Source organism: Camelina sativa, chromosome 17 (genome assembly GCF_030686135.1).
Source record: "Camelina sativa cultivar CO46 ecotype springtype chromosome 17, ASM3068613v1".
Classification (NCBI taxonomy): domain Eukaryota; kingdom Viridiplantae; phylum Streptophyta; class Magnoliopsida; order Brassicales; family Brassicaceae; genus Camelina; species Camelina sativa.
This window is the reverse complement of record NC_141896.1, coordinates 9,842,809-9,867,701: the sequence shown is the minus strand read 5'-3', so window position 1 is coordinate 9,867,701 and position 24,893 is coordinate 9,842,809. Positions and strand designations below refer to the sequence as shown.

Genomic DNA, 24,893 nt, shown 5'->3' with positions numbered 1-24,893 from the left:
TGAGGGTGAAGAATCCAGCAACGGCTCTTGAAGTGGCCAGGTTTCTTACAATGGTCACAAATAGGTGGATTTTTGTCATCGTGTCGGTAGAACCCTATCGTCAATACAATTACAACCATGAAAACATTGCATGTTTTTTTCAATGTTTGAGTTGCCGTAACGTGAGATGATGATTACTACGAATGATATATGAGTATTTTGTAAGTTTAGAGAAGAAAGAATTATAGCTTAGGTCCCAAGTGATGAGTAAGTTCAAGAAAGTGTAACAAGTGTAGAGATAAGAATCGAGAGAGTGTAGAAGTGTAGAAGAAGAAATTATTATTTCTTACTTGATATGGTTCCTAGATACAAGCTAATTATAGACAATTACAAAGAGAATATTCTAAGTAGATGCTGTACACAATTACACATAATGATAGCGACATCCTTTCTTAAACTAAACATGTGATCTTTGGTTGACTTAAGCTTCCCACTTGTCTCAAACTCGCCAACGTCTCTTTGAGAAAGGATCTAGATGGTCCTTGACCGTTGGAGACTTCTCAACATAGGCTGGACTTGTTAAGACACTAAATGGTACGGACGACCCATCTCCTTGTACAGACGGTGTGTGTGTGAGTTCTCATATATTTTACTCTTTGTTTATGATTTGTGAAGAAAATGATTTGGTGGGTATTAATCTAGCTAGGTGAGTTATATAGTAAAACTAATGTTGTCCATTTTTAGCAATTGTTTTTAAATTGGTTTCTTGTTCTCTCTTATGGGATGGTTACAGCCAACAAATTGTATACAACTTAGTTTTGCTTTAATTGTTTAGTTGTCTAAACATATATTATTGGCATGGAATTGCAAATTTTGATATATATATATGGGATTTAGGTTTATTATGTAACCACATGTTGCTACAAATTTTGAAATATGTGTATAGCAAGAGTTTATAATTCATCAAGAAATTATCTTTTAAACACAAAAAACAAAGATTTAGAAACAAATAAAATAAGAAAAATTAATATATATGAAATTCAACTTTTTTAAAAAAATTAATACTAAATTATATTCAAAATAAAAGAAACATTTTTACAACTTGTGATACTGTTTTTGAAAAGAGAAAGTTAAAATTAATAAAATGACTTAAACAGACTTACAAAAAGTTGTCAAAGAAACATATAATCGTATAACATACTGTGAAATTCAACTTTACTCATTTAACATACCGCTTCTATCACTAATCACTTTGAATATTTTACTCATGCACAAATTATAGAACCGAACAAACAATGAAGATATGAATATAAATATGTTCTAGATTAATATGTGTGCACTTCTATGCGAACATGGTTTAATTAGTGGATTCTATTGCATGTATATAGCAATTACTTCTTCTTCTTATTATTCTATATAAGATGGTTCCAAACATATAAATTAAACCACTTAAGGTTTTGCCCAAAAAAAAAAGAAACCACTTTAGGCTTAATAATTTGAAAGAAAGCAAATGGGGTGCCCGTGTGGGTTCTTCAAACATCCAATATTTTGCTCATTTTAATTTTTTTTTTGTAATGGTGTTTATTACAAATACAGGAAGTAGAAATGCAAAGTGATGGCTCCAAATGAGAAGACTAGGCCAACTGGAGGAACAAAGCGGCGTGCTCGTATATATATATATATATATATATATATATATATATATATATCTTTTTTGGGTCAAAATGTTTCTTAAAGTATATATAGTCATTAATCTGGTTATCAACTTTTGGGTAAATACGTATCTGTATGTCCTAAGCATTGCATCACGAATCAATGTAAGTAAAACTGTTATAAAGGCAACAATTCTTTTTTTTATGAGAATGCAAAACCAGAGAGCTTCTTCCAAATTATAGCTACAGATACAAAATATAATACTTATAGGTTGTAAGAATAGAAACTTACAACTTAAATCCTCTTAGTTTTCTGCAAAAATAATAATTAAATATATATCTGCTATTTAGTAAGTAAATTATGATGCTTGTTGACGTGAACATATTAATTTGCAAAAAATAATCAAAGGATACATGAGAATAAATAATTAAGTTACATACATATTATGTCGGGACAATTGCATTTTTAGTACCTTTATTTGCATTTAAATGAGCTCGTAGACCCTATATTCGTTTTTCGAGAAACATAACTACTAAGAGTGCTGAAATTACAGTTGACACCCTTACGATCAAACAAAAAACAGAAGCCAAAATGACAGATTTAACCCGAGGAAGTCTGCAATAGATATCTTTAAGGTTGATTTCAAATTGACGTCAAACGGAAGACTTAAAAGTAAGTCTACTCTTTAATTATAGGTTAAATTTTAATTTTAAAAATTAGAAAAAATAATTTGGTAAACCTATTGACCAAATAATAACTACATAGACTTCCTACATTGTAATAAAATAAATTTACATATAAACTAGTCAAATTAAGGGAGGAATGGCTGATTAGGTTAAAATTATTTGCTTTAGGGTTTGCTTAAGTAGACTTCATCGTAAACTATTAGACTATTAGTGGTTGACTTTGTTATGTCATCAACTATTAATTTCTGGGCATTCGGTCAGAACCGAGAGAACCGAACCAACTAAATCGTAATATTCGGTTTTCGGCAGCATCTGTGAAAAGATTAACAAACCGATCGATAAAACTAATCTGATATTTCGGTTACCAGTTCGGTTCGGCGGGACATAACCGAACGGTTATAATTAACCAAGTTATATATAACTAATTTTCACAAACCCTAATCTCCCTCATTTCTTCCACTTTCACTTTCTGCCTCTCTATCTGGCGATAAGCGATTCTAAAACCAAAAAACCTCTAAATCGTATATTATTTTCTTCTTTACTCTTTTTTCTCTTCTTCATCTCCTTCACACCTTCTTCTTCTTCCTCCCTAGGGTTAAGAGTATTGCAACGACAGGAGAATCATGATACTGGCCGGATCTCTTCTACTCCTGCCACTGCCACGCCGCCTCCACCTCCGCACTCCTCTGACTACGCTCCTTACCCAAAACTCGACTCTACCGACGTCACTCCTCCTCCTTCCCAGCCCATCCCCGCCGCCGCCACCACCATGCCTCCGGAGTCCAATCCTTATATTTTTCCTGCCCCTGTTCCAAGAGTGAGTTCTTCTTCTCTCTATCCGATTTGTCGCATCTAATCCTATTTCTGCGTTTGATTTGTTTAATATTGATTGATCTTGGTTTTGGTGGTAGATACGATGGATTCGATTAAGGATACGCTAGGTAAATGGGGGAAGATGGCTGCCGAAGCTGGTGAACAGGTTTGTGCAGATATACTTGCCATTGTTGAGGCTGGTGAACAGGTTTGTTCTTGTTTTTTGTTCAGGAAGTATCAGTTAAACACTTGACTGGAGTTGTTATGTTCTTTGCTTTCAGACTGGTCTCTTTTCATGTCAGATTAGTTGGTCGGTGGCTCTCTTATCTTCGTCTGCAGGTTCTGTGAGTCTGGCTTCCTTGTCATTTGTGTGTTTTGGCCACAGTTTTGTCTTTTTGACGTTTATTTTTATTTTTTTGTCTAGGTTCTGCAATATCCAGAAACCAAAAGAGAAGCTCTTCTTTGAGCAAGAGCTTTCTATATCTAATATTCATGTCTTTGTCATTTAATTAAATGGGCCTCAGGAAAAAATTGAACAAGGTAGCTTAAGCTGCTTTGCATTACTCTGTTAATGATATAATCATGATATGGTCTATTTGTTAGGAATCTTATACGTAGAAGTGGTTGATATATATATTTTAGGCTACTATCGTCTTTGGTTTTCTTGTAAAAAGTATATTCTTTTTTTGCAAACAGAGACACCATACTAGAAAAGCGTCAGTTGAATTATCGTAATTTGGTAGTTTTATGAATGAAGTTTCCTTTGAGATATTTAGTCTCTGTTATGCTAGCTTATCTTACAATATGAATTTAGTCGGTGGTCCAACCGTGTCGGTGGTCCAACCGTGTCGGTGGTCCAACCCACCCTCTTCTCGCCGATAGTGCTCTCACCACTCTCATCGCCAAGCCCAATGGTTCCTCCCGTGATTTCTTGTCTTCTTCTCTCGGGAGGTGGCAGAACCGTAACTCCAACTCCGATCGTGGTTTGATTCAAGCCTTTAAAACTATCGCCACCATGTCTGAAAGGTAGTCCCATTTTCTGATTTTCGTTTATCACCCCCCTTCTGAGATATTGGATTTGGACTTTACAAAGCATTGAAAACGTTTAGATCACATGGTTTCTTAATGAGAGTACATGGTTTATGCAATGTTGTCTCCGCTTGGTGATTGGTCTTTGTATGTGCTTGCTTTGATTTATATCACGCATGCAATATGAATTTATGTCTGGAGGTATGGTGTCTTTGATTTATATCACGCATGCAATATACTCTCATGTATACAATATGAATTTAGTCTCTGTTAGATCCTTGGTGTAATAGTCATGTTGATCGCTGCAATAAATGCGAGAATTGTTTCATTAACAAGCATTATTACTCTTTCTAGCTGTACTTGCATTATGACAATGATTTAGCAGTTTCTATTCACGTACACTGGTTAAATAATTTTCATGAAATTTTTGTTTTTCTGCCTATCCCCAAATTCAACAAGAGGCCGTGATAAATCTCAATATGTTACTACAACATCAGCAAGCAAGTTGCCTACAGAACTCCCGGCAAAACAGTAACAACCAAAGTGCAAAGACAGTAAGCTCGTTCAAGCTACAGTGGGTGTGAGATGGAGAATGAGAAATTGTTACGAGTTTGTGTTCGATAGTTTGTGTTCACGAAGTTATGTATAAATAATCTGCTCATTTTAATACAACAAAAACAAACCGTCTCTCATGTATCTAAACTGAGTGATCAAGAAGGAACAAAATAAAAAGAGAGTTGTGGTTTTCAAAATGCTCTTCATTTATCATAGTTTGCCAAAAAAGAAACATCATTACACTTTACTTCTTCAACAGATCATCTATCACATTGAGCATTTAAAAAACTAAGAGGATCTGTTCAGGAACTTGTCGACTCTATGATTAGTTGAAGTTGAGAGAAATTTCATGCAAATAGGAGGTTTAACTCCAGCTATATCAAGCACTAAACTTGGCAAAGTCCAGATTCCATCTTCACATATCAAACCAGAAGCCACTGTTGTCGCAAAAGCTTCAGCCTTTGGCGCATCTAACCTCTCCCAGACAAACAAAATAAAACTCCTCACGCACATGTCAATCGCAAAGTTAGAGATAGAATTGTTGTAGAAAAAGTTTAACTTAAATATCAATAGAAAAAGAAAATGAATATAAATTTTTTATAAAAAATCAAAAAAAAATCAATTAAAGACTTTTTCAATTACACAGACTTCACACAGAACTCCACCACGTTGACTTCAAAAATAAGTCTAAGTTAATGACCTAACTGCCTAAGAAAACGAAAAACTTGATTTCTCCATATGTATTATATATAATCATGTCAAAAACATATAGAGGCAAGTAAATAACATATATCAAAGAATACAACAAGAAAATCTTAAAAATTATTCACCAATTTGCAATAATTTGGTTTTCAAATAATACTGACTTCATGTTCACATCAACGAGTAGACATAAAAAAGACTATACGAGGATAACTTCAAATGAAGTCTATTTCTTGGGGTCTATTTTTGCAATTACAATTTTACAAAGCAGACTGCGAATGAAGTCTACCATAACCGGTTGACTTCTTTTGTGGTCTTCCTTTGTTAATTTTTTGGTTAGTTTTGCAATTAAATAGATAAAACAAGGTAGACTTCAATGGAAAGTTCAACCGGTTAACTTCAAATATAGTCGACTATGGTTATTTTTGCAATTGACCAACCCATTGACTTTACAGTAGACTTCTGTCTACTAAGTAGACTTTAACTATCCATCAACCAGAAAAAGTAAACTTCGCCGTGGTTAGTTTTGCAATTGACCAAGTTTGACTTTCGCCAAGTAGACTTCGTATGAAGTCTACATTAATGATGACTTCGTTTGCAGTCTGCCGTGGTCATTTTTGCAATTGACCAACAATTGCATTTTTTTAATAGTAGACTTCTTTTGCAGTCAACTAATAATTTTAATATATTTTTAATATATTAATATTACGGTCACTGCTTAAATAGTTTGGTCAATTGCAAAAATAGTCACTATGGAAGTCTACTCGTTTATTATCGTAAGAAGACTTCGTCCGACAGTCATAACTAAAAAGTCAATAACTTGGTCAATTGCAAAAATACACCTTAGTAGATTGCAAATGAAGTATCTGACGGAAAGATTATAATGCAGTCTGAACCATATTTTTTTGTTTTCAAATGAAATTAAGGAGACTGAAATTGCAGTCTACGGGCTCGAAACTCGATACATTTTTAATTGCAAAACTGACCACAGAGTAGACTTTACATGATATTATGACGGTTAGACTAACAAATGAAGTCTACTTTCGCAAAAAAATCAAGGAAAATCATGAAATCTACCGGAAAATAACCTTATCGGTGGTTGTTTCGCAATGTCAAGCACCGAGGACGTCGTCTTTAGTCACCACAGAAGAAACCCAGCACCAATTTAATCACTATCCAAGAATCATGACATATAACAAGATAAATGCACTTGCAAATTTTCTTGGATTAAAATGGAGAGGAGATGGAAGAAAATGAAGTTCTCATAGCATTGGGTGTTATTTAAGCTCACAAATTTGGGTTGTTGAAGCATTAAGAGCTTCAAATTTGGTTGTTCATGGTGGTTGGAAAATTGATGGTGGTGACACAACCGTAAATAAAAGAAGAAGATGAGGATATGGATGTAATAAACATTTTCGCAAGAAATTCAAATAAATCAGAAATAATGGCATTTATGTGAATACATGGAATGACAGAGGATTTAGTAGGGAGAAAGTGACAAATGTTGGAGAGAGAAAAAGAGGAGTCTAATTTTGCAATTGACTCAGATCAGGGGTCTAATTTTGCAAGTGTCCCTATTATGTCAGTGATTTAAGGTATAATACATATCATGGTGATATCAAACAGATGCATACGTATAATAATGCCGAAAATAAAAATAACATGAGTTTCAGTTGAACGGCAACTTGCATCCGTTAAGATATTCGTCACAAAGATTATCGAGCCAATTTTCACCATCACGAGCATAAACGTTATCTTCATTACTGATTAATTGTTTGTTACAACCTTTTTTGCAAGTTTCTTCACATATTGTAGGAGTTGGTTTTTTTGCTGATTTCGAGCACTGATGGATGCAATGTTTCACACACATTTCTACATTGCTGGAATGAGCAATGTGTGCCGAAAACATCATCGTTAATATAACTACAACCATGAAAACACTGCATATTTTCTTCAACGTTTGAGTTGCCACAACGTTAGATGATGATTACTGCAAATGGTAAATGACTACTTTTACTCTTTGTTTATGATTTGTGAAGAAGATGATTTGGTGGGTAATTAATCTAGGTGAGTTATATAGTAAAACTAATTGTCAATTTTTAGCAATTGTAGTTTTAAAATTTGTTTCTTGTTTCTCTCTCATGGGATGTATACAACCAACAAATTGTATAAAGCTTAGTTGTGCTTTATTTTTTTAGTTGTCTAAACAGATATTATTGGCATGAATAGAAAATTTAGATATACTATTCATTCACTAATCATTTACGAAATTTTTAATACCATTTTACTAAAGTATTTGTAGCAAAAAGTATCTGTCATATAGTAACAACAACAGAAAAATAACTAATTAACAAAAAATAAAAACTGATATTTAGACTTTGAGAGTACTAGTGTTGCTAAATCTTTTGATTGTTATCATAAATTGTCGTTGTAAATGGGCTTGAGAGTGGGATCTTTCTCTTCAGTCGAGGGTGAATTATTAGGTTGTTTCATTCTTAGTTTAGAGATTTTGTAATGTGTCTACAAAATGAAGTTCTAGAAATAATCAGGAAGACTGGATGAGGAAAACCGGATTGGGTTTAAAATTTATTTCGAGCTAAGCTAACGATTTTTTTTCTTTCTTTCCATTAGTTATATAGAAAACTGGTGAGCAAATGCAAATGAAACCTTTGCAACACACAACACAATGCATGAAACAATTATGTTAGAAGTAATTTAACAAGGTATATGTTAGATTTAATGACATAAATCCTCATGAAATATATTTGCTCTTACATAGACATGTAATCAAACAAAAATAAACTTTGGGTAGAAGATATTCATTGAGATACATAATACCAATAATAACTATTAACTAGATTAAGACCCGTGCTAGAGCACTGGTTGAATTTTATTTTATTTATATTGTAAATTTTATATAAAATATAATTTATGTGATTGTTTTTAAAAGTTTTTTTTGGATAAAACATTATGCAATAAATCATATGCTAAATATGAAGACTTGAAAAAGACACATATTTTGTAAGTTTTATATTGTTAATGATTCTAGATAAGTTTCGTGCTATAATACTGGTTAAATTTTATTTAGTAATCTATCTTGTAACCCACTATTTAACTTGTAACCAATCAATCTATCAATTTTGTAATCTATCTTTGGTTAACGTTATGGTCTATCGATAAAATCTGGGGATAATATAAATTTGTAATATTGTGTTTAAAGATCTTTGGAAACAATGTCTGGTTATATAGAACTAAAATCTTCCAAAAATACAGTTTGAAATATCTATGATTTTATTTGTTACCATTAATATATCAATTATCAATTTGGAATATCTCTAATATTTATGTGTAACCAATTAATATTAATATTAATATATGGATTAATCTATAACCTATCTATAACATATTTGCAACTATTTGTAACCATTTATTAAAAATATAAAGTTTACAAAAATTATGTTGTGTACTTTCCTTTTATTAAAAAGGGGATTTTTGTAATGTCTGTAACTTTTCTTGAATTGTTTCTATCAAATTTATCAAAATATAAATGGATTGAAATTAATAAATACATAACAGTACATGAATCGTTCTTAACCATTGTATTGTTGTGGTGTTGGTTTTATAAGTTTATTGGTTCAGTATGTATTAGAAAATGTAAAGCAACATTCAAATGTAACATGCATCTACACCAATATCTTTTGCTACTAAAGTTTTGTAATCTTCCTTATAATATGTTGAATCGCTAATTTAAATAGAAATAAATTAAAATAGTATATATATTTTAAAAACAGTATATTTACAATGTATTTACAACTCATTTTCATAATACATATTTATATATAGTATACCAAAATTACATTTCAAAAAGAATCTTTTCAAAATAATTTTTAATTTCATTAATTACGAAACAATGTATTTACGGCGAAACGGCTATTTTCATTAATTACCGGTCAAATTTATATATAAATAGAACAACGCCACGTAAATCTTTCTCCGCCTTTCGATAAACTAATACTTTCTTGACTAATCATGTTTGTGAAAAATGTTAAAACAACATTTATCTACAAACAAAGAGAGCCTCATATGCATACAAATCTTCTTCTTATCCAATCATTCTTAAGAGTATTTTTACTTAATTAGTGAAACAAAGAACCAATGAGAGAAGAGCAGTGGGGTTAGTTTGACTGGTCACTAAGCCAATGAATTTAGCCAATGGGAAAGAGATATGGCGACCTCGTAAGAACCGCCTCCTTTGCCATTTGTATCATCTCTCTATAAAACCACTCAACCATCAACCTCTCTTGGCATGCAACAAATCACTCAAATAATTATTTTATAAAGAACAAAGAAAAAAAAAGACGGCAGAGAAACAATGGAACGTGGAGCTCCCTTCTCTCCCTATCAGCTACCCAAACCCAACTCTGGTAATCAATATAAGTGGTCGTTTATATATATTCATACTTGCCTCCTTCCATATACCTCTATGCTCATGAAAAATCGGAGACTTGCTTGATGATTTTTATGTGTCTTTCTAACCAAATGAAGTAGAGAGTTTCTCTGTCTTGAAAATTAGATTTTGTGTAGAGGTTTTAGGAATTGCTTGGAGAAGGTGATTATATACATGCATGCATGAGTCAATATTTTGAGCAGCGGATGATCTATGATAGTTCATGTATATGTGTTCATTGAATGTACTCGAGCATGCACTAGAAATATTTGTGAGTATCATTTTCCCCTGTTTTCAAAATTTATGTTTAGTTTTCTCATTGTAACGGCTGAGTTTTTCTCCTTTTGAAACAAAATTCTCGTTTTCTTGAAAACATCTACTCTAAATTAAAAATACATTTATATATTTTTATCAAACATTTATCTTTATGTCTTACTCGTCCCGAGTACTATATATTAGTCAGACTTCTAATTCAAAATATATTGGTATGGATTTTTGTCCATATTTTTTTTTTTACTATATGGATTTTCTTTTTACTGGTTGTCATTAGCTTAACTTTAATCTTGTGATTCTTTTAACGTTTACCATTGGGAACCTTCACATGAAATAAATGTCCACTTAACTGAGTCATACCTTTTTCTCTGTAAATTAATTGATGTTCTTCTCCAAATTTTGAGTTTTTGGTTTTCCTAACAAATTTTTCGGGAATACGCGATTATTTTGAAGTATTTCAAGAAGAGGAAACATCCTTTTGACATTTTCGTTCTAGTATAATTCACAAAACGTAACGGCAAGAATCTGAACTGTCTATTCAACCAAAATTAGACCCCACAATACTTATCTCTTATCTTATTGGTCCGTAACTAAGAACGTGTCCCTTGATTTGATACTTCTTGTTTTCTACTTGTATACAATTTGTATCCTATTCCTATAAATTTAATTTTCGTTTCTACTTTATTAATGAGATAAAATTTTCTTTAACTATGAACAGGATTGAATATGGACCAGCTCAGTAACCCAAACTCAATGACCAGCTCAGTCGTCACAGCCGGTGGCACCAGTGACAAGAACAAGGGTGTAGCGGTCCAGCAACAACCATGTATGGCTCGTGAGCAAGACCAATACATGCCAATCGCTAACGTGATAAGGATCATGCGTAAAAGCTTACCGGCGCACGCCAAAATCTCCGACGACGCTAAAGAAACGATTCAAGAATGCGTCTCCGAGTACATCAGCTTCGTGACCGGTGAAGCCAACGAGCGTTGCCAGCGCGAGCAGCGTAAGACCATAACTGCTGAAGATATCCTTTGGGCTATGAGCAAGCTTGGATTCGATAACTACGTGGATCCCCTCACTCTGTACATTAACCGGTACCGTGAGATAGAGACCGATCGTGGGTCGGCCCTTAGAGGTGAACCTGCAGTGTCGTTCAGACAAACCTATGGAGGAAGTGGTATTGGGTTTCACGGCCCACCACATAGCCTACCTCCTTCGGGTCCTTACGGTTATGGTATGGTTGATCCAACCATGGGTATGGGTGGTGGTCGGTACTACCAAAACGGGTCTGGTCAGGATGGATCCGGGTCTGGTACTGGTGGTTCTTCGTCTTCTATCAATGGAATGTCGTCAGTTTATGACCCATATGGTCAGTATAAGTGAAGATGCATGTAATCATTCTTCCTTTTTTCTATTCAAAGCATGTATTTGGATGAATATTATATTTTTATGTCTTATGAATAACATTTCTATATAATGTTGCTTCTTTAAGGAGAAGTGTTGAATTTCATCAATACTTTTTTTAGAACTGATTTATAAAAAAAAAAAAAAAAAAAAAAAAAAGTGTTTTTGGATTAAAACTCTATGCGACATTTCATGATCATCTTAAGGTTTTTTAATTTTAAAGCTGTCATATTACTTAGAAGAGAACTAAACATTGTGGGAACTATAAGTTTACTTTTTTATATCTGAACCACAGTACAAAACTAAACAAACCAAAAGGTTACAAAACCAAAATAAATGCATTGACCACGTAAACACTTTAATAACCAAAGATTCAAGAGATAATAATAATATGAAACTTTTTCTCCTTTGTGAGAGAGTATGCAACAAATATAACACAATAAAAGTGCTGTGGGCTCAGCCTAAATACCACTTCAGGTCCAAAAACAGAAATCAGAAATAGTCCAGCAGCCCACCAAGTTCATCCTCCTACTCAAACAAAAGGACAAAACTATCGTACAGAGGAAGGAGACCACGAAAGTGTGGAAACCAGCTGGAGAGAGCGGTGAGCTAGCTAGCTAGTACTATCAGACCGTTACGATTACTTCTCTATGTGAGTAGATAGCTGACACATGTTATGATTCTAGAGTGTTCCATATTCTAGAAAGTTCCTCTGTGTTGTATAAGAGGAGCCTCTAATGTAATCACCAAAATGAAACTTTTCAGTCTAAAGATCTCTCTTCGTTTATATATTCACAGTTTGCTCTCAAAGATTCAGTGAGACATGGATGTTCACCGTCGTCAAGTTGCAGCACTGGAGAATCGGATTCGATTGATGAGTCCAGCGCTGTTCATCGTCTCCATCACTGTCATGCTACATCTCTCCTCACCGGTCGGTCTCAACCCAACAAATCCAGCTCCGGGGATGACTCCGACGACGTTTCGAGCCATCAAGATAGCATCTCAGTGTTTATGGCCGTTGAACATTCTAGGCCTCGTCTCTTCTCTCGCGGCGTTGTACGTTCTGGTCAACGGAACTCCGTTGCCAGCTGGTAGGGTTCTACTCCGAGACGAGCGAGTGTCCATCGTCCTTATCAAGGTGGCTTACCTCTCAACGCTTCTATCGTTTTTGTGTCTGGTTCTCATTAGGCTGCTGAGTCCATCAGACACGTTTCTCGCTGGTCTCTTTTTCGTTGAAGCTGGAGTCATGTTTTTGTTCTTCCTCTACTCCTCCTTTCGCTCCGTCAAGCTTCATGCCTAGGCTTAGCTTAAGAGTCTTTGGTTAGTTGTGGTTTTCTGTTTCTGGTTTAAGTTTAATTTCCGGTTATTGTTTTGGTTCTCCTTTCGGTTTAAAAACTATGTTTTATTACTTTTAGTTATTTCTCTAGCAGTTCAAGTTCAATTCCCGGTTATTGTTTTGGTTCTCTTTTGGTTCTGAATAAATAATTGAAAAAGAGAATTTTTATTAGACACGAAAATATCAAATCAGGAGAATCTCGTATGCACAACGTTACATTGATCTTTCACTCTGTTTAAAGAGAAAAAAAGGAGATGCAGAAATATAATTTAGTTTCTTGAGTGTTAGGATAAATACACTACGGTAACGAAATTGAAGGGCGTAAACACAAGCTGGTTTGCGAGTCTCAAGGTATCAATACAAAGTGTCGTCAAAAGTGATTAGCTTAATTAAAAACACTACCTCTAGATATAACCCAAAATTGAGATAGAGGTAGTCATCTCAATCACTACCCCTTTAACTTGTACCTCATTATAGTATTAGTCATCTCTTGACATGGCAACTCGATCGAAACGATACAATGGACAAACATGATTGATCAAAAACCACTTCAATTCACAATGCAAACTATCGTCAAACTCATGTCCACAAGGTAAGGTCACGACTATTTCTCCGTTTTCAAACCCCTCCAAACAAATTGAGCACATGTTGTCATCAGAGTTGACGTCTTCTTCTTATTCTTCTTACATATTTTCCTTGCCAAACGACCAACCGAAAGCTTACATGCCGGTTTAACTAACCGGATGTTATTGGACTCAACTTGATTGGCCTCGCCATTCCTAGGAGGATCAATGACCGTACATGTAAATTAAATATGTAACCAAAACTTCAATAAACCAATCCTACACATGACTATTAAATAGTGCAAGTGGCACTCATATCTACAACATCCTCTTTATTAGCCAACATAGAACTTGTAAAGGCTCTGACAATGTAGAAACAAACTATTATGTTAGGAAACTATTACCCCCCAAAGTCAATTATGGCAGGTTAGATAAACTCATAAACCCCATTCCTCTTAACATACTACAAAATCTCACATTTTCTTCTTGAAATTTCCATTCTTTATATTTCCTTGAATTTTTTTTTGTTGATAAAAACTCAAGAAATGGATGGTGTTCGTCAGTACCGTCCTCGACCACTTCTTATTATGATGATAGCACTCAACGTCATGTTCAACACTCTCAGACCAATTCTCTATCCACCAAATGTCCTCAACGCATCGTGTCCAAAACCGGAGATGATGACAGAAGCGGAATTTCGAGTCAGACAAGTAGCTATAAAGAGTTTCTGGATGTTCAGTAACTCAGCGTTCGTGTTTGCTCTAGCGGCGGCATTAGTTCAAGCCTGGTCGCGTGCAGTTTACGTAGTGGATTGGACGCGGAGAGGCGAAAGAGCCTCCTTCACGCTAGGGATGGTCGCTATGCTCTGCATGTCGATTTCGGGCAAGTGCGCCATGTTTGTTAACTTGTGGCCGTCTTGGTTCCTTTATGGTTCCTCTCTCATTGAAGGGCTGTTACTTCTGCTAACTCTCTGTTTCTCTATGTGATCTCTGTTGTGTTAGGTGGATATCATCGTTGGATGAGATTATGAATCAATAATTTTATGTAATAAGTTCATTAATATCTGTATTTTTTTAATTCAATCTTTTGTGTTTGTGATGTGCTTTGCCTTATTGTACTATAATGTTAGCGTGTGGTCTCATCCGATGATATATATAGCTGTTGGTTTTAATTTATATGTTTTTAGTTTATAACTTGATCCTTAAATAGTTTCATGTAGCAAAAAGATTGAGAAAATGAAAAAAAATCACATATCGAACTAACTACACATGTTGTAGCTTAGATTGGTCGCTAAAACGTTATAATTAAATATATATTGGAGTCGACTGTGACGACATTATAATCCATCCAATAAAAATCTATCGTTTCACATGTCATGAGATGAGGCAATTTTGTTTGGTAAAAGGGGTTATGGGAATTTCAGATGCCAAATGACCTCATAATTTATAAGTGATTTAAAAATCAGTAAAAACAAAGTTTTCTTCTAAAATCACTTACATAAAATGTAGTTTTGATGAGTGAATATTCTTATATCAAATGATTTAGATATTACTAAATCATGTCCATATTTTTCCCTAATGGTAACGCAGAGATCATAAATTTACCCAAGCAAAGCAAGTATCGAATTTCCGGTTCAGCAACAAGGAATTGCCTAACCGGTATTTCATAAGATCCATTTTACTGTGACCAAAAGAGGTCCAGGTCATCACCACTCACGCCCGTCAGAAAACGTACGGTTATTATGACAACCACGGTTCACGGTCAAACTTTTAACCATGGTTAGATTTTCATAAACACTTTATTATGCTTATAAAACTCCAAAACTGGACGTCAAAAAGAAAACAAAAACTCCAAAACCCCTTCAACACAATCATCTTCTCAAATCTTGATTCTTCCTGCAAGATCTCGATCGCCATGAATGGAGGAGGAGTTGTTAATGAGACATGTGAAGCGACTCGTGATGAGGAACGTGAAGAGGTTCTTCGGATGGCCGGTCGTTTCGTCGTCGCGGGGTTGCTTGAGCTTTTGACAAAAGTATGCAAACAAGTAGCTCGTCCAGGTCCAAACCCGACGACGTATTCCTGGGCGTTAGAGTTCAACCTGTGGGCGCATCTGTGTTTCACGTTTGTGGTTTGCAGAATCCTTTGTGCTCCGCGGGCGCTTGAACGCATGAAGAAGACACGAGTAGAGTGCGACGCACAGCTTCTGTTGGGTGTTGTTTGTTTGATAGCCGCCTCGCTCCTTTTCTTCGCTTGTTAATCGTCCGGTGAGTGTTGAGTCATTACTGACTCTGAGTTCTTCCACCGTTCCACGTCATCCGAATCTCTTTTTTTCTCCTATGTGTAGTAACTGTGTCGTTTAGTGAGTGAAACCATCGCCGTTGCTTACGTGCGATCTTATCTCTATCTGCTTTTTTTTTCGTTGTGTTCTTTGCTTTGTGTTGTTGAACAATTATGGTTTCTTGATTGGACGTTTTGCTTAATATTAATGATCTCGTAATAGTAGGTTTAAATCGTATTAGCTCCAAATCGATTCAAGAAAAAAGGCATCATTGTAGTCTATTTGATCTGAACCATCAAAACGCTTCTTCTTTAGTATAAAATCTTACGCAATTTTAGAGTCAGACCGAAAAAGTAACTGCAACGTAATATTATAAGCCATCCGATTAATCAACATTCCACGTGACATAAGATGAGGCAGCTATTTTAAACTTTTAACTTACCATTGGTTAAAAAAGGGGAAGTTTAAACCTTTCGGTAAAATTTTTGTCATGTAACTTTATCGCATTAAGGTTTTTTACCCAAAGGTTCAACCCCAATGTTAGCTTTGACCAAAGAAAAAGGTCAGGTCTTTGCCAGGTCATCATCACCACTCACGCCAAACGCATAGTAAACTATAAACCATAGTCAATAGTTAAACCATGGTTAACAAACTCCAAAACAAAAACCTATTCTACGCTTTTCCTAATCTCTGCTCGCAAGATTCAGATCGCAAATGGATGGTGATGGAGGAGTTGTTGATGAGAGACGTGAAGAGCTACGTGAGAGACGTAAAGAGCATGGTAGATTGACCGCCCGTTTCTTCGTCGCTGTCTCGCTCAATCTTTCCGCCGGAGTCTGCAAACGAGTGACTGGTCTCGACGGTTCGGGAACAGAGAACGGAGACCACGTGGCGTTCTACTGGGCTAAGAAGTTTAACAGGATGGCGGAGATTTCTTGTATGATTGTGATCACACAGATCGTTTTCGCGACGGTGGTGATGGCACGACGGATGCGAAGTCTTAGACGAGACTGCGATGTTCAGCTCGTTGTGGGTTTCATCTGCTTGTCGGTCTCGCTCTGTTTCTCCGCTTACCTTCGCTGGTTCGCTGCTTTCCATCGTTTTCTCTTTGGAAGTTGGAACTGTGCTTTTTTTTCTTTTTCTTTGGGTTTTGTGTTTTTGAACATCACTGTTTCTTGATTCGATCGATGTTTGCATGACTTGATTCCATGTTAGTATGATCATGAATTGCTTAAAAATAAAGTAGATGAATTGACATCGGAGTTACTAGTTTGATCAAGAAAAAAGTTATCTTAGCGTATTTCCGATCAATACAACGTTCCACGTGTCGTTAGATGAGGCAACCTGCTTTAACTTTCCTTTATCAGACTAGTTACTAATTTTTAGATTTATGTAACAATATAATTAAACGATAGTGATAGTCGTATGGTTTATTAATGATATAAGCTGAATAAAATTTCTAGGAACCATCGATATTTTTGTTACCAGTAGTATTTTTTTATTTTATTTTGGGTTATGTAAGCAGTAGTATTTCAAGAAAACATAGTTTTACAGTAACCAAATATTCGTAAAGTCCATATTTAGAAAACTTGGCACGTACGGTTAATAAAACACAAACCACGGTTAGAAAACGTACGGTTAAAAATAAACCATGGTTCATGGTTAAAAATTTAACTATGGTTAGGTTAGATAAACCCCTCTTTTTCCCTCTCTTTAACAAACTCCAAAACCCATCAGACACAATTTTCTCACTTTTTCCCGATTCTGATCTTTTTTGTTTTTGTTTTTTCTCATCGTTTCAAAAGCTTTCGCAAGATTCTGATCGCAATGGAGGTTGATGATGACCATGATGGAGGTCGTGAGAGAAGAGAAGAGACTAGTCGAGTTAACGATCGTTTCTTCATAGCGGTTTCGCTCGTCATTTTCACCGGAATCTGCAAACGAGCTTCTGATTTCGACCTGTCAGATCCAACGGTGACGACGAAGAACAACCACGTGGCGTTTTACTGCGCGTCAGAGCTCAACAAGGTAGCCGGAATGTGTTTTACGTTTGTGATAGTCAGAATCTGTTTATCCATGCTCGGTCTGACTTTTGCGCCGGTGGTGATGCGAAGACTACGAGCAGAGTCGGACATGAAACTGATGATGGGTTCTGTCTGCCTAATGCTCTCGCTCTGTTTCTCCGTTTATCTCCGATGGTTCGTCGTCGGATGAGTTTGATTGAGTTCCCCTGAATCCTTCCTTCCTTCCTCTGTTTTCGATTTAGAACGGTGTCGTTTTAGTGATCGTTATAAACCTTTCATTCTGCTTTTTCTTTTTTTCTTTGGGTCTTCGTTAGTTTGAACATGGATATATTATAAAGGTTGAAACTTTGTTTCTTCGAACATGAGTTTTTGAATACCATTTGATATTGGAGTAAAGTTCTAAGATTACATCATGCATGGTACTCTTAACATATACTATATCTACCAAGTGAAAACAAAGCAGTGTAGTGGTTAAGCATGATGGTATGACCAGATAAAAACGACTAAGAGTGGGCTATGACTCATGAATCAATGAATGAACTATGAAGAATTGAACTTTTTCAACAATTTAATTAGAATGTTTCAATCTCAAGAACAACAACCAAACTGTTTAACACCATAAAGATACTATAGATACGATTATACGAATACTAGTGTTGGATGCTAAGGACCTAAGGTTACTCCTTATTTTCAAATCTAATCAAGTAGTGGTTAACCATGATGGTATGGACTATGGACAAGTGAAAATACTGACTAAGAGTGGACTATCAAACTTGATTAGAGAGGTTTGCCGAATATTAATTGATACTATCGCCATGTTTATCGATCGTAACAGTTTTTTTAAATCGTAGCTATTTAAGAATAGGCCTTAATGTAGTCTATTGAAGGATTCAGTGAAAACCCCTTTATGACAACTAATTTACAAAGAAATCGATATGTGTGGGGTTCTTAGTTTTAGGTTACTGAATCAGTGAATTATCCAAAAAAAGGTTTCTTACTTGAATTGTTCATAACACATATTATTAAAGTTGAATTATCCACAGCTTTAGTAAAGAGCCATCCTAATTTAGAGTAGGACAAAAGTAATAATAGCGTATTGTAAGCCATCCGATGAATCATAATTCCACGTGTCATAGGATGAGACTACTGCTTCAACTTTCGTTTGTTAAATATTAACCATGATTAGGTTTACAATTACATAACCCATCCTCTTTTAACAAATTCCAAAACACTCATAGCAAGTTTCTACTTTTTCCCGATTCTGATATCGACCACTCCTCTTCAAAGAATCGATAACAGGTTCAGCTTCAGAAGAGTCAACTACCCCAACTGTACCAGTATCCTCGTCATGCAAAATATAAGCATAGTTTAAAGACCGTTGTTAAATTCAAATGCAGAAAATGTTTTACATTGGTACAAAAGAAGCTAAATAAAACAAGTTGATTAGTTTGATGAAACAGAAAATAAACTTTGAAAATAAGAAACAGGATATTCAATAATGGGTTCAGGTTCTAAGAGTACTGAATCATAAGATTTGGTATGGAGATCATGCATCACCAAGGAACCACTATCTTGAAGCAATAACTTATTCTCCTCCAGAATTTCAATTGGTGCCAACGGGAGCATCGGGGGGAAGGGTTTCTCCCCAAACAAAGTTTTTACGTAATCTATGGAACACAGTTTCTTCCATGTCTTGTTGCCGCCTGAAGAATCTAACGACCATATCACATGGGTTGGCCCCTTGTTGTCGGATACGCACAAGCGATTGTCGAGGATGCACATGATGTAGTTTCGATAACTTAAAGGTTCACTTGAGCGGGGAAAGGGAGCTTTACAGATGACTTGAAAAGTTTCCGTGTGAAGATCGAAAAATAACACCTTAGTTTCTTCGCAAAGGGTGAGCCAGTATAGTGACCCATCTAAATGCACAGGAGAACTGTCATAATTTATCCTATAAGGAGAAGCAGGGACAACATACCTCCAAGCGTTTGTGCTAAAATCGAAAACTTCACAAGTTGTAACGTTTTCTTGTCCAAATTCGGATGAATTATACAACCATACCGGCTTGTAAGTTCCCCTGAACTTGTCTTTGCCAAATCCAAGATTATGCATTGGGTAGCCATACTGCTTTTTTTCGAACATGTCGATGCAGAGCTGTTGGTAGTTGGAAAGAGGAAAACTTCGTTGCCATCTCGTGGCGGGATTGATCACGACACTAGGAGTGTGAGAACAGTAACTGCATAGAAGACCGTCACAACTACCACGGCAGAGCATTATGTTTGAAATAGGGAGCCTGACCTTAGAAACTACGGAAGACCCCAACAAAACTGTATCCCTTGGAGCTGCTTCATAATAACCATTATTATTAATATTATAATAACCATCACCAATGGATACGCAAAGGACATCTGGACTTCGTGATTGCTTACGACGGAGAAACTGTTGGTCTTGGAAACACCGGGACTCGATTGTCGATTTCCACTTGTTGGACACAGATTTGAATCTTAGGAGAGATTTCACAGGAAGCCTCTCGAGGATGAGCTCTACAACATGGAGTGGTAGCAGCAATGCCTCACTGGAGCGACGATGTCTTTTTACTGTTTTGTTTTGATCACTCGAGCGATGTCTTTTTAACAACATTGTCTTCTTCTCGTTCTCTCTCTAATTTGATGATCAAATACAGAAGAGGACCTCCGAGGCCTTGATATAATATATACACACGAGTTAGGAATCGCAACAAACAAAAAAAATAAAAGGGAAAACGTAAGTCAAGTCGGTTTAAGGATATGGAAATTTAACACTTTTAGTTTTAGGTTTGCTGAATCAGTGAATCATCGAAAATTTTCCTTACTTAATAAATTGTTCTCTCTCACACACACATAACACATATATATATTATTATTATTATTAAGTTGAATTATCCATAACATTAGTAAAGCCATCTTAATTTAGAGGAGGAGGACAAAAGTAATTGTGGCCATCCGATGAATCATAGTTCCACGTGTCATAGGATGAGACTACTGCTTCAACTTTCGTTCGTTAAATTCAACATTAACCATGGTTAGGTTGTACATAAACCCATCTTTTAAACAAACTCCAAAACAGTCATTATTATTATTATAATCATCACCAATGGATACGCAAAAGGACATCTGGACCTCGTGATATCGATTGCTTACGACGGAGAAATTGGTCTTGGAAACACCGGGACTCGATTGTCGATTTCCACTTGTTGGATACAGACTTGAATCTTACGAGAGATTTCACAGGAAGCCTCACGAGGATGAGCTCTAGCAATGCCTCACTGGAGCGACGATGTCTTTTTGCGGTTTGGTTTTGATCACTCGAGCGATGTCTTTTCAACAACATTATTGTCTTCTTCTCGGTCTCTTTCTAATTCGATCAAATACATTGTCTTCTTCTCGGCCTCCCAGGGCTTCATATAATATACACACGAGCTGAGCATATCCGAATCAAGCTAGGAATGGCAACAAACAAACAAACAAAAAGGAAAACGCCAAGTCAAGTCGGTCTAAGGAAATGGAAATTTAACACTTTTAGTTTTAGGTTGCTGAGTCCGTGAATCATAAAATTTTCCTTACTTAAGTTGTTCTCTCACACATAACATATAGTATATTATTAAGTTGAATTATCCATAACATTAGTATTATTAGTAAAGCCATCCTAATTTAGAGTAGGACAAAAGTAATTGTAGCTTATTATAGTTCCACGTGTCATAGGATGAGACTACTACTGCTTCAACTTTCGTTTGTTAAATTAAATATTAACCATGGTTAGCTAGGTTTTATATAAACCCATCTTTTAAACAAACTCCAAAACTCTCATAGATAGATAATTTCTACTTTTCCCGATTCTGATTTTTATTTTTCTTCTCTCTCAATCTTCGTCCCAAATCTCCAATATAGATTCCCGGCGAGATTCCAATGACAAAGGAAGACGGAGCAGTGGAGATACAACGGGAAGAGCAACGTGTGAGACGTCGTGAAGAGATTCGTAGCGGTGGCGCTCGTTCTAGTAACCGGAGTATGCAAACGCGCAGCGGGTTTCGAAGGTTCATATCCGGATCAGGGAACAGAGAACAACGGAGACGCGGCGTTCTACTGGGCTTCGAAGTTGAATAGGATGGCTCATAACTTTTTTATCCTCGAGATTTCGTATTTCTCGTTGCCATGGTTGGTGTTGGCACCATGGATACCGATGCGAAGTGATCAGAGGCAGGTTGAATCCAGTATTCTGTTTTCATTGGGTTTTACCTTCATGATGATCTCTCTCTACCTTCGCTGGTTCGTGTGCGCTTAGTAGTAGTACTACTACTACTACTACTACTACTTCAAAACATTATTGTTTAGATGTTGCATTGAACATGATTTGCTATTAAAAAAAAATATATGAATCGACTTATCGACATGGGAGTAACAAGTTGTGTAACCATATGCAGATATATCCTAAATTGATTGAGCCAAGCTGAATAAAAATTCTCTAGTAACCAACCATATTTGTGTAACCTAAGTTATTGAAATTTTGTAACCAAAGAAGTCAGACCCCTTCGTTTAAGTCCATATCATTATCATGCATGAGTCATCATCAGTCATCCCACAGCAAGTACGGTTACGTAAACCATGGTTAAATTAGTTACAGTTAAGTACCATTGTACATGGTTAATAATTTAACGATGGTTAAGTTATATAAAACCCTCTTCCTCCCCTTCCCTCTTTAACAAACTCCAAAACCTTTCTCTCACATTTTTTTGTTAATCAATCATCGTTTCATAGTCTCAATCTTTTTCTTTTCTTGCAAGATTCCAAAAAAAGTGCAATGGATGCTGAAGATGGAGTTCGTGAGAGAAGAGAAGAGGCTAGTCGAGTTAACGATCGTTTCTTCATAGCGGTTTCGCTCGCCATTCTCACCGGAATCTGCAAACGAGCTTCTGATTTTGACGTTTCGGATCCGGCGGAGACGACCAAGAACGGCCACTTTGCGTTCTACTGCGCATCAGAGCTCAACAAGCTAGCCGATATGTGTTTTACGTTTGCGAGTATCAGAATCGCTATAGCCATGATCGGTGTCACGTTTGTGCCGGTGGCTAGAGCTGTCAAAGTGGGCGGGCTGACCATGGGCAGATCATGTCCAATTCATTATGGACCGGTCATGGACAAGCCCATAATTGAAACGGACTTATGTGGGCTTGGACAACAAAGTCCAAGAACAAAATGGGCGTGGACAGCCTGGACATTGGGCGGCCCATTGGACAAACAATTCTAGGTCAAAATTGATTTGGGGGAAATCGTAAAACACATTTTCATTTTCTTCTAACTTTCTCTGCGATTTCTCCGGCGATACCATCTTCTTCCCTTCAATCTCCATCAATTTCAGGTACGAAACTACGAAACTAAGAGACCCATCTGCTTCTCTTCTTCTCTTTCGATTTTGAGATCTAGGTTTAGCCGATTATGATCGACATAATAACTTTGATTTGTCATTGGTTTATGTATTAACTTTGATTTCGGTATTCAAAATATTAACTTTGATTTGTCATTGGTTTAGGTATGGAAAATTGAAACTTGGCTGAAAGCTCAAGAGTACTCTTATGACGATGTGATTTGTGAGATGGTGAAAGAGATGAAGGAGAAATTTGACAAGTATTGGGAGGATTACAGTGACGTACTTGCTTTAGCTGCTGTCTTTGATCCTAGATTGAAGTTTACTTATATAGAGTACTGCTTCAATACTCTTGATGCGTCAACTAGTAAAGCAAGGGTGGATCACTTGCGTAAGAAGCTGAAGAAGCTTTTTGATGTTTATAAGAAGAACCCGACAAAAACAGCAGCTGGAAGTTCAAAGTCAAACACAACAGTTGGTGCTGGATATGATGTAAGTATTCTGTTCAAATTACTTTGTTTTTGTATCGATTGTGTTTTGAGCTGTTTCAGTTTTGAATCATAATTTCAGGGCTTTTATGCTTACATCTCCCAAACAATTGGTGCTAATGGTAAGTCAGCATTAGACAAGTACTTGGATGAACCGGTTTTGGACATGATAGCATTTAAGAGCTTGGATATTTTGAAGTATTGGAAGGACAATGCAAACCGTTTTCAAGAACTGTCTTCTATGGCTTGTGACATCCTTAGCATCCCTATTACAACCGTAGCTGCAGAATCATCATTCAGCATTGGAAGCCGAGTTTTAAGTAAGTATCGGAGTTCACTCCTTCCTTCTAATGTCCAAGCTCTAATTTGCGCTAGAAATTGGCTTAGAGGTTTTGAAGAGATTGTTGATCCATTCGAAGAAGGCAAAGAAGGACAAGGAGAAGGAGAAGGAGAAGGAGTTTGAAATATGTGTGTCATTGTGTTTGCTTTATTGCTTTTGGATGTTGATCATTGTGTTTTGGATGTTTATCATTGTGTTTTGGATGTTTATCATTGTGTTTTGGATGTTGATCATTGTGTTTGGATGTTTATCATTGTGTTTGGATGTTTATCATTGCTTTTGGATCCATCTTTTATGTTTTATGTTTATGTTCTAAGCTAATTACACAATTTTTTCTCATTTTACAAAATCTGTTATATTTTTGTCCAATGGACACCCATGGAAAGCCCATAAAAAAATGGGCATAAAAAAATGGGCATAAGTGGGCATGGTCGTTAATGGACCGGACGTTAATGGACACGGACACCTATTTGTCCAAAATAAAAGTGGACAATATTGGACGGGTCAAAATGGACGTGGACGCCCATTTTGACAGCTCTACCGGTGGCGATGCGAAGACTACGAGAAGAGTCGGACATGAAACTGATGATTGGTTCTATTTGCCTAATGCTCTCGCTCTGTTTCTCGGCTTATCTCCGATGGTTCGTCGTCTGATGAGTTTGACTTCGCCAGAATCTTCCTTTAGTGAGATAGATGGTTTTCTTTTTTTGTTTCTTTGGTCTAAGCATGGTTTCTTGTTGCTTAAGGTTTGAACTTTGATCATGCCTTTTTTGTATACCATTTGATATTGGAGTTCAAGATTTGATCCATTCATAATATAGATGATCGTAACAGTTTCAGATGTATATCGTATTGTTTCAAATCATCTTTCAGTTTAATATGATCGTAACAGTTTCAGTTTCAGAGGGGTTATAAGTT

At 36.0% G+C, this 24,893-nt stretch overlaps 4 protein-coding genes, 1 long non-coding RNA gene and 1 pseudogene across 10 annotated transcripts; 5 read left to right on the top strand and 1 right to left on the bottom strand.

The window, feature by feature from the left end:
- The first annotated feature begins 2,748 nt into the window (after nt 1-2,748).
- On the top strand, nt 2,749-4,912 carry LOC109124855 (uncharacterized). 5 transcript variants are annotated; one of them, XR_015587786.1, is made up of 5 exons: nt 2,749-3,135; nt 3,230-3,297; nt 3,413-3,470; nt 3,556-4,157; nt 4,620-4,912. It is a non-coding gene; the product is annotated as an uncharacterized LOC109124855 (long non-coding RNA). The 5 variants fall into 5 exon arrangements; XR_015587785.1 differs by having other exon boundaries at nt 3,413-3,475; XR_015587784.1 differs by having other exon boundaries at nt 2,762-3,135; nt 3,230-3,339.
- Nucleotides 4,913-9,658: 4,746 nt separating this feature from the next.
- LOC104756541 (nuclear transcription factor Y subunit B-9-like) lies at nt 9,659-11,631 on the top strand. Of its 2 annotated transcripts, none has more exons than XM_010479147.3 (2): nt 9,659-9,841; nt 10,856-11,631. In XM_010479147.3, exons 1-2 carry the CDS (start codon nt 9,790-9,792, stop codon nt 11,521-11,523), a joined length of 720 nt encoding a protein of 239 aa, XP_010477449.1. In that variant the 5' UTR covers nt 9,659-9,789; the 3' UTR covers nt 11,524-11,631. The 2 variants fall into 2 exon arrangements, with proteins under 2 accessions (XP_010477449.1, XP_010477450.1); XM_010479148.3 differs by having other exon boundaries at nt 9,721-10,135.
- Nucleotides 11,632-15,357: 3,726 nt separating this feature from the next.
- Nucleotides 15,358-15,702, top strand: LOC147923453 (uncharacterized). The gene has a single exon (XM_087496449.1). It carries the CDS (start codon nt 15,358-15,360, stop codon nt 15,700-15,702), a length of 345 nt encoding a protein of 114 aa, XP_087352575.1.
- Nucleotides 15,703-16,437: 735 nt separating this feature from the next.
- Nucleotides 16,438-16,902, top strand: LOC104756540 (uncharacterized). The gene has a single exon (XM_010479146.2). The coding sequence runs from the start codon at nt 16,438-16,440 to the stop codon at nt 16,900-16,902; it is 465 nt and encodes a 154-aa protein (XP_010477448.1).
- A 559-nt stretch (nt 16,903-17,461) lies between these two features.
- LOC104759344 (uncharacterized) lies at nt 17,462-18,143 on the top strand. Its single transcript, XM_019239368.2, has one exon. The coding sequence runs from the start codon at nt 17,551-17,553 to the stop codon at nt 17,935-17,937; it is 387 nt and encodes a 128-aa protein (XP_019094913.1). The 5' UTR covers nt 17,462-17,550; the 3' UTR covers nt 17,938-18,143.
- A 958-nt stretch (nt 18,144-19,101) lies between these two features.
- On the bottom strand, nt 19,102-20,389 carry LOC104759343 (F-box protein At1g11270 pseudogene; annotated as a pseudogene).
- Nucleotides 20,390-24,893: the final 4,504 nt, after the last annotated feature.

Coding starts and splice junctions, on each gene's coding strand:
- LOC104756541 (XM_010479147.3), top strand. CDS start 9,790: ATGGAACGTGGAGCTCCCTTCTCTCCCTATCAGCTACCCAAACCCAAC. Junction 9,842..10,855: donor GCTACCCAAACCCAACTCTG/GTAATCAATATA, acceptor AACTATGAACAG/GATTGAATATGGACCAGCTC.
- LOC147923453 (XM_087496449.1), top strand. CDS start 15,358: ATGAATGGAGGAGGAGTTGTTAATGAGACATGTGAAGCGACTCGTGAT.
- LOC104756540 (XM_010479146.2), top strand. CDS start 16,438: ATGGATGGTGATGGAGGAGTTGTTGATGAGAGACGTGAAGAGCTACGT.
- LOC104759344 (XM_019239368.2), top strand. CDS start 17,551: ATGGAGGTTGATGATGACCATGATGGAGGTCGTGAGAGAAGAGAAGAG.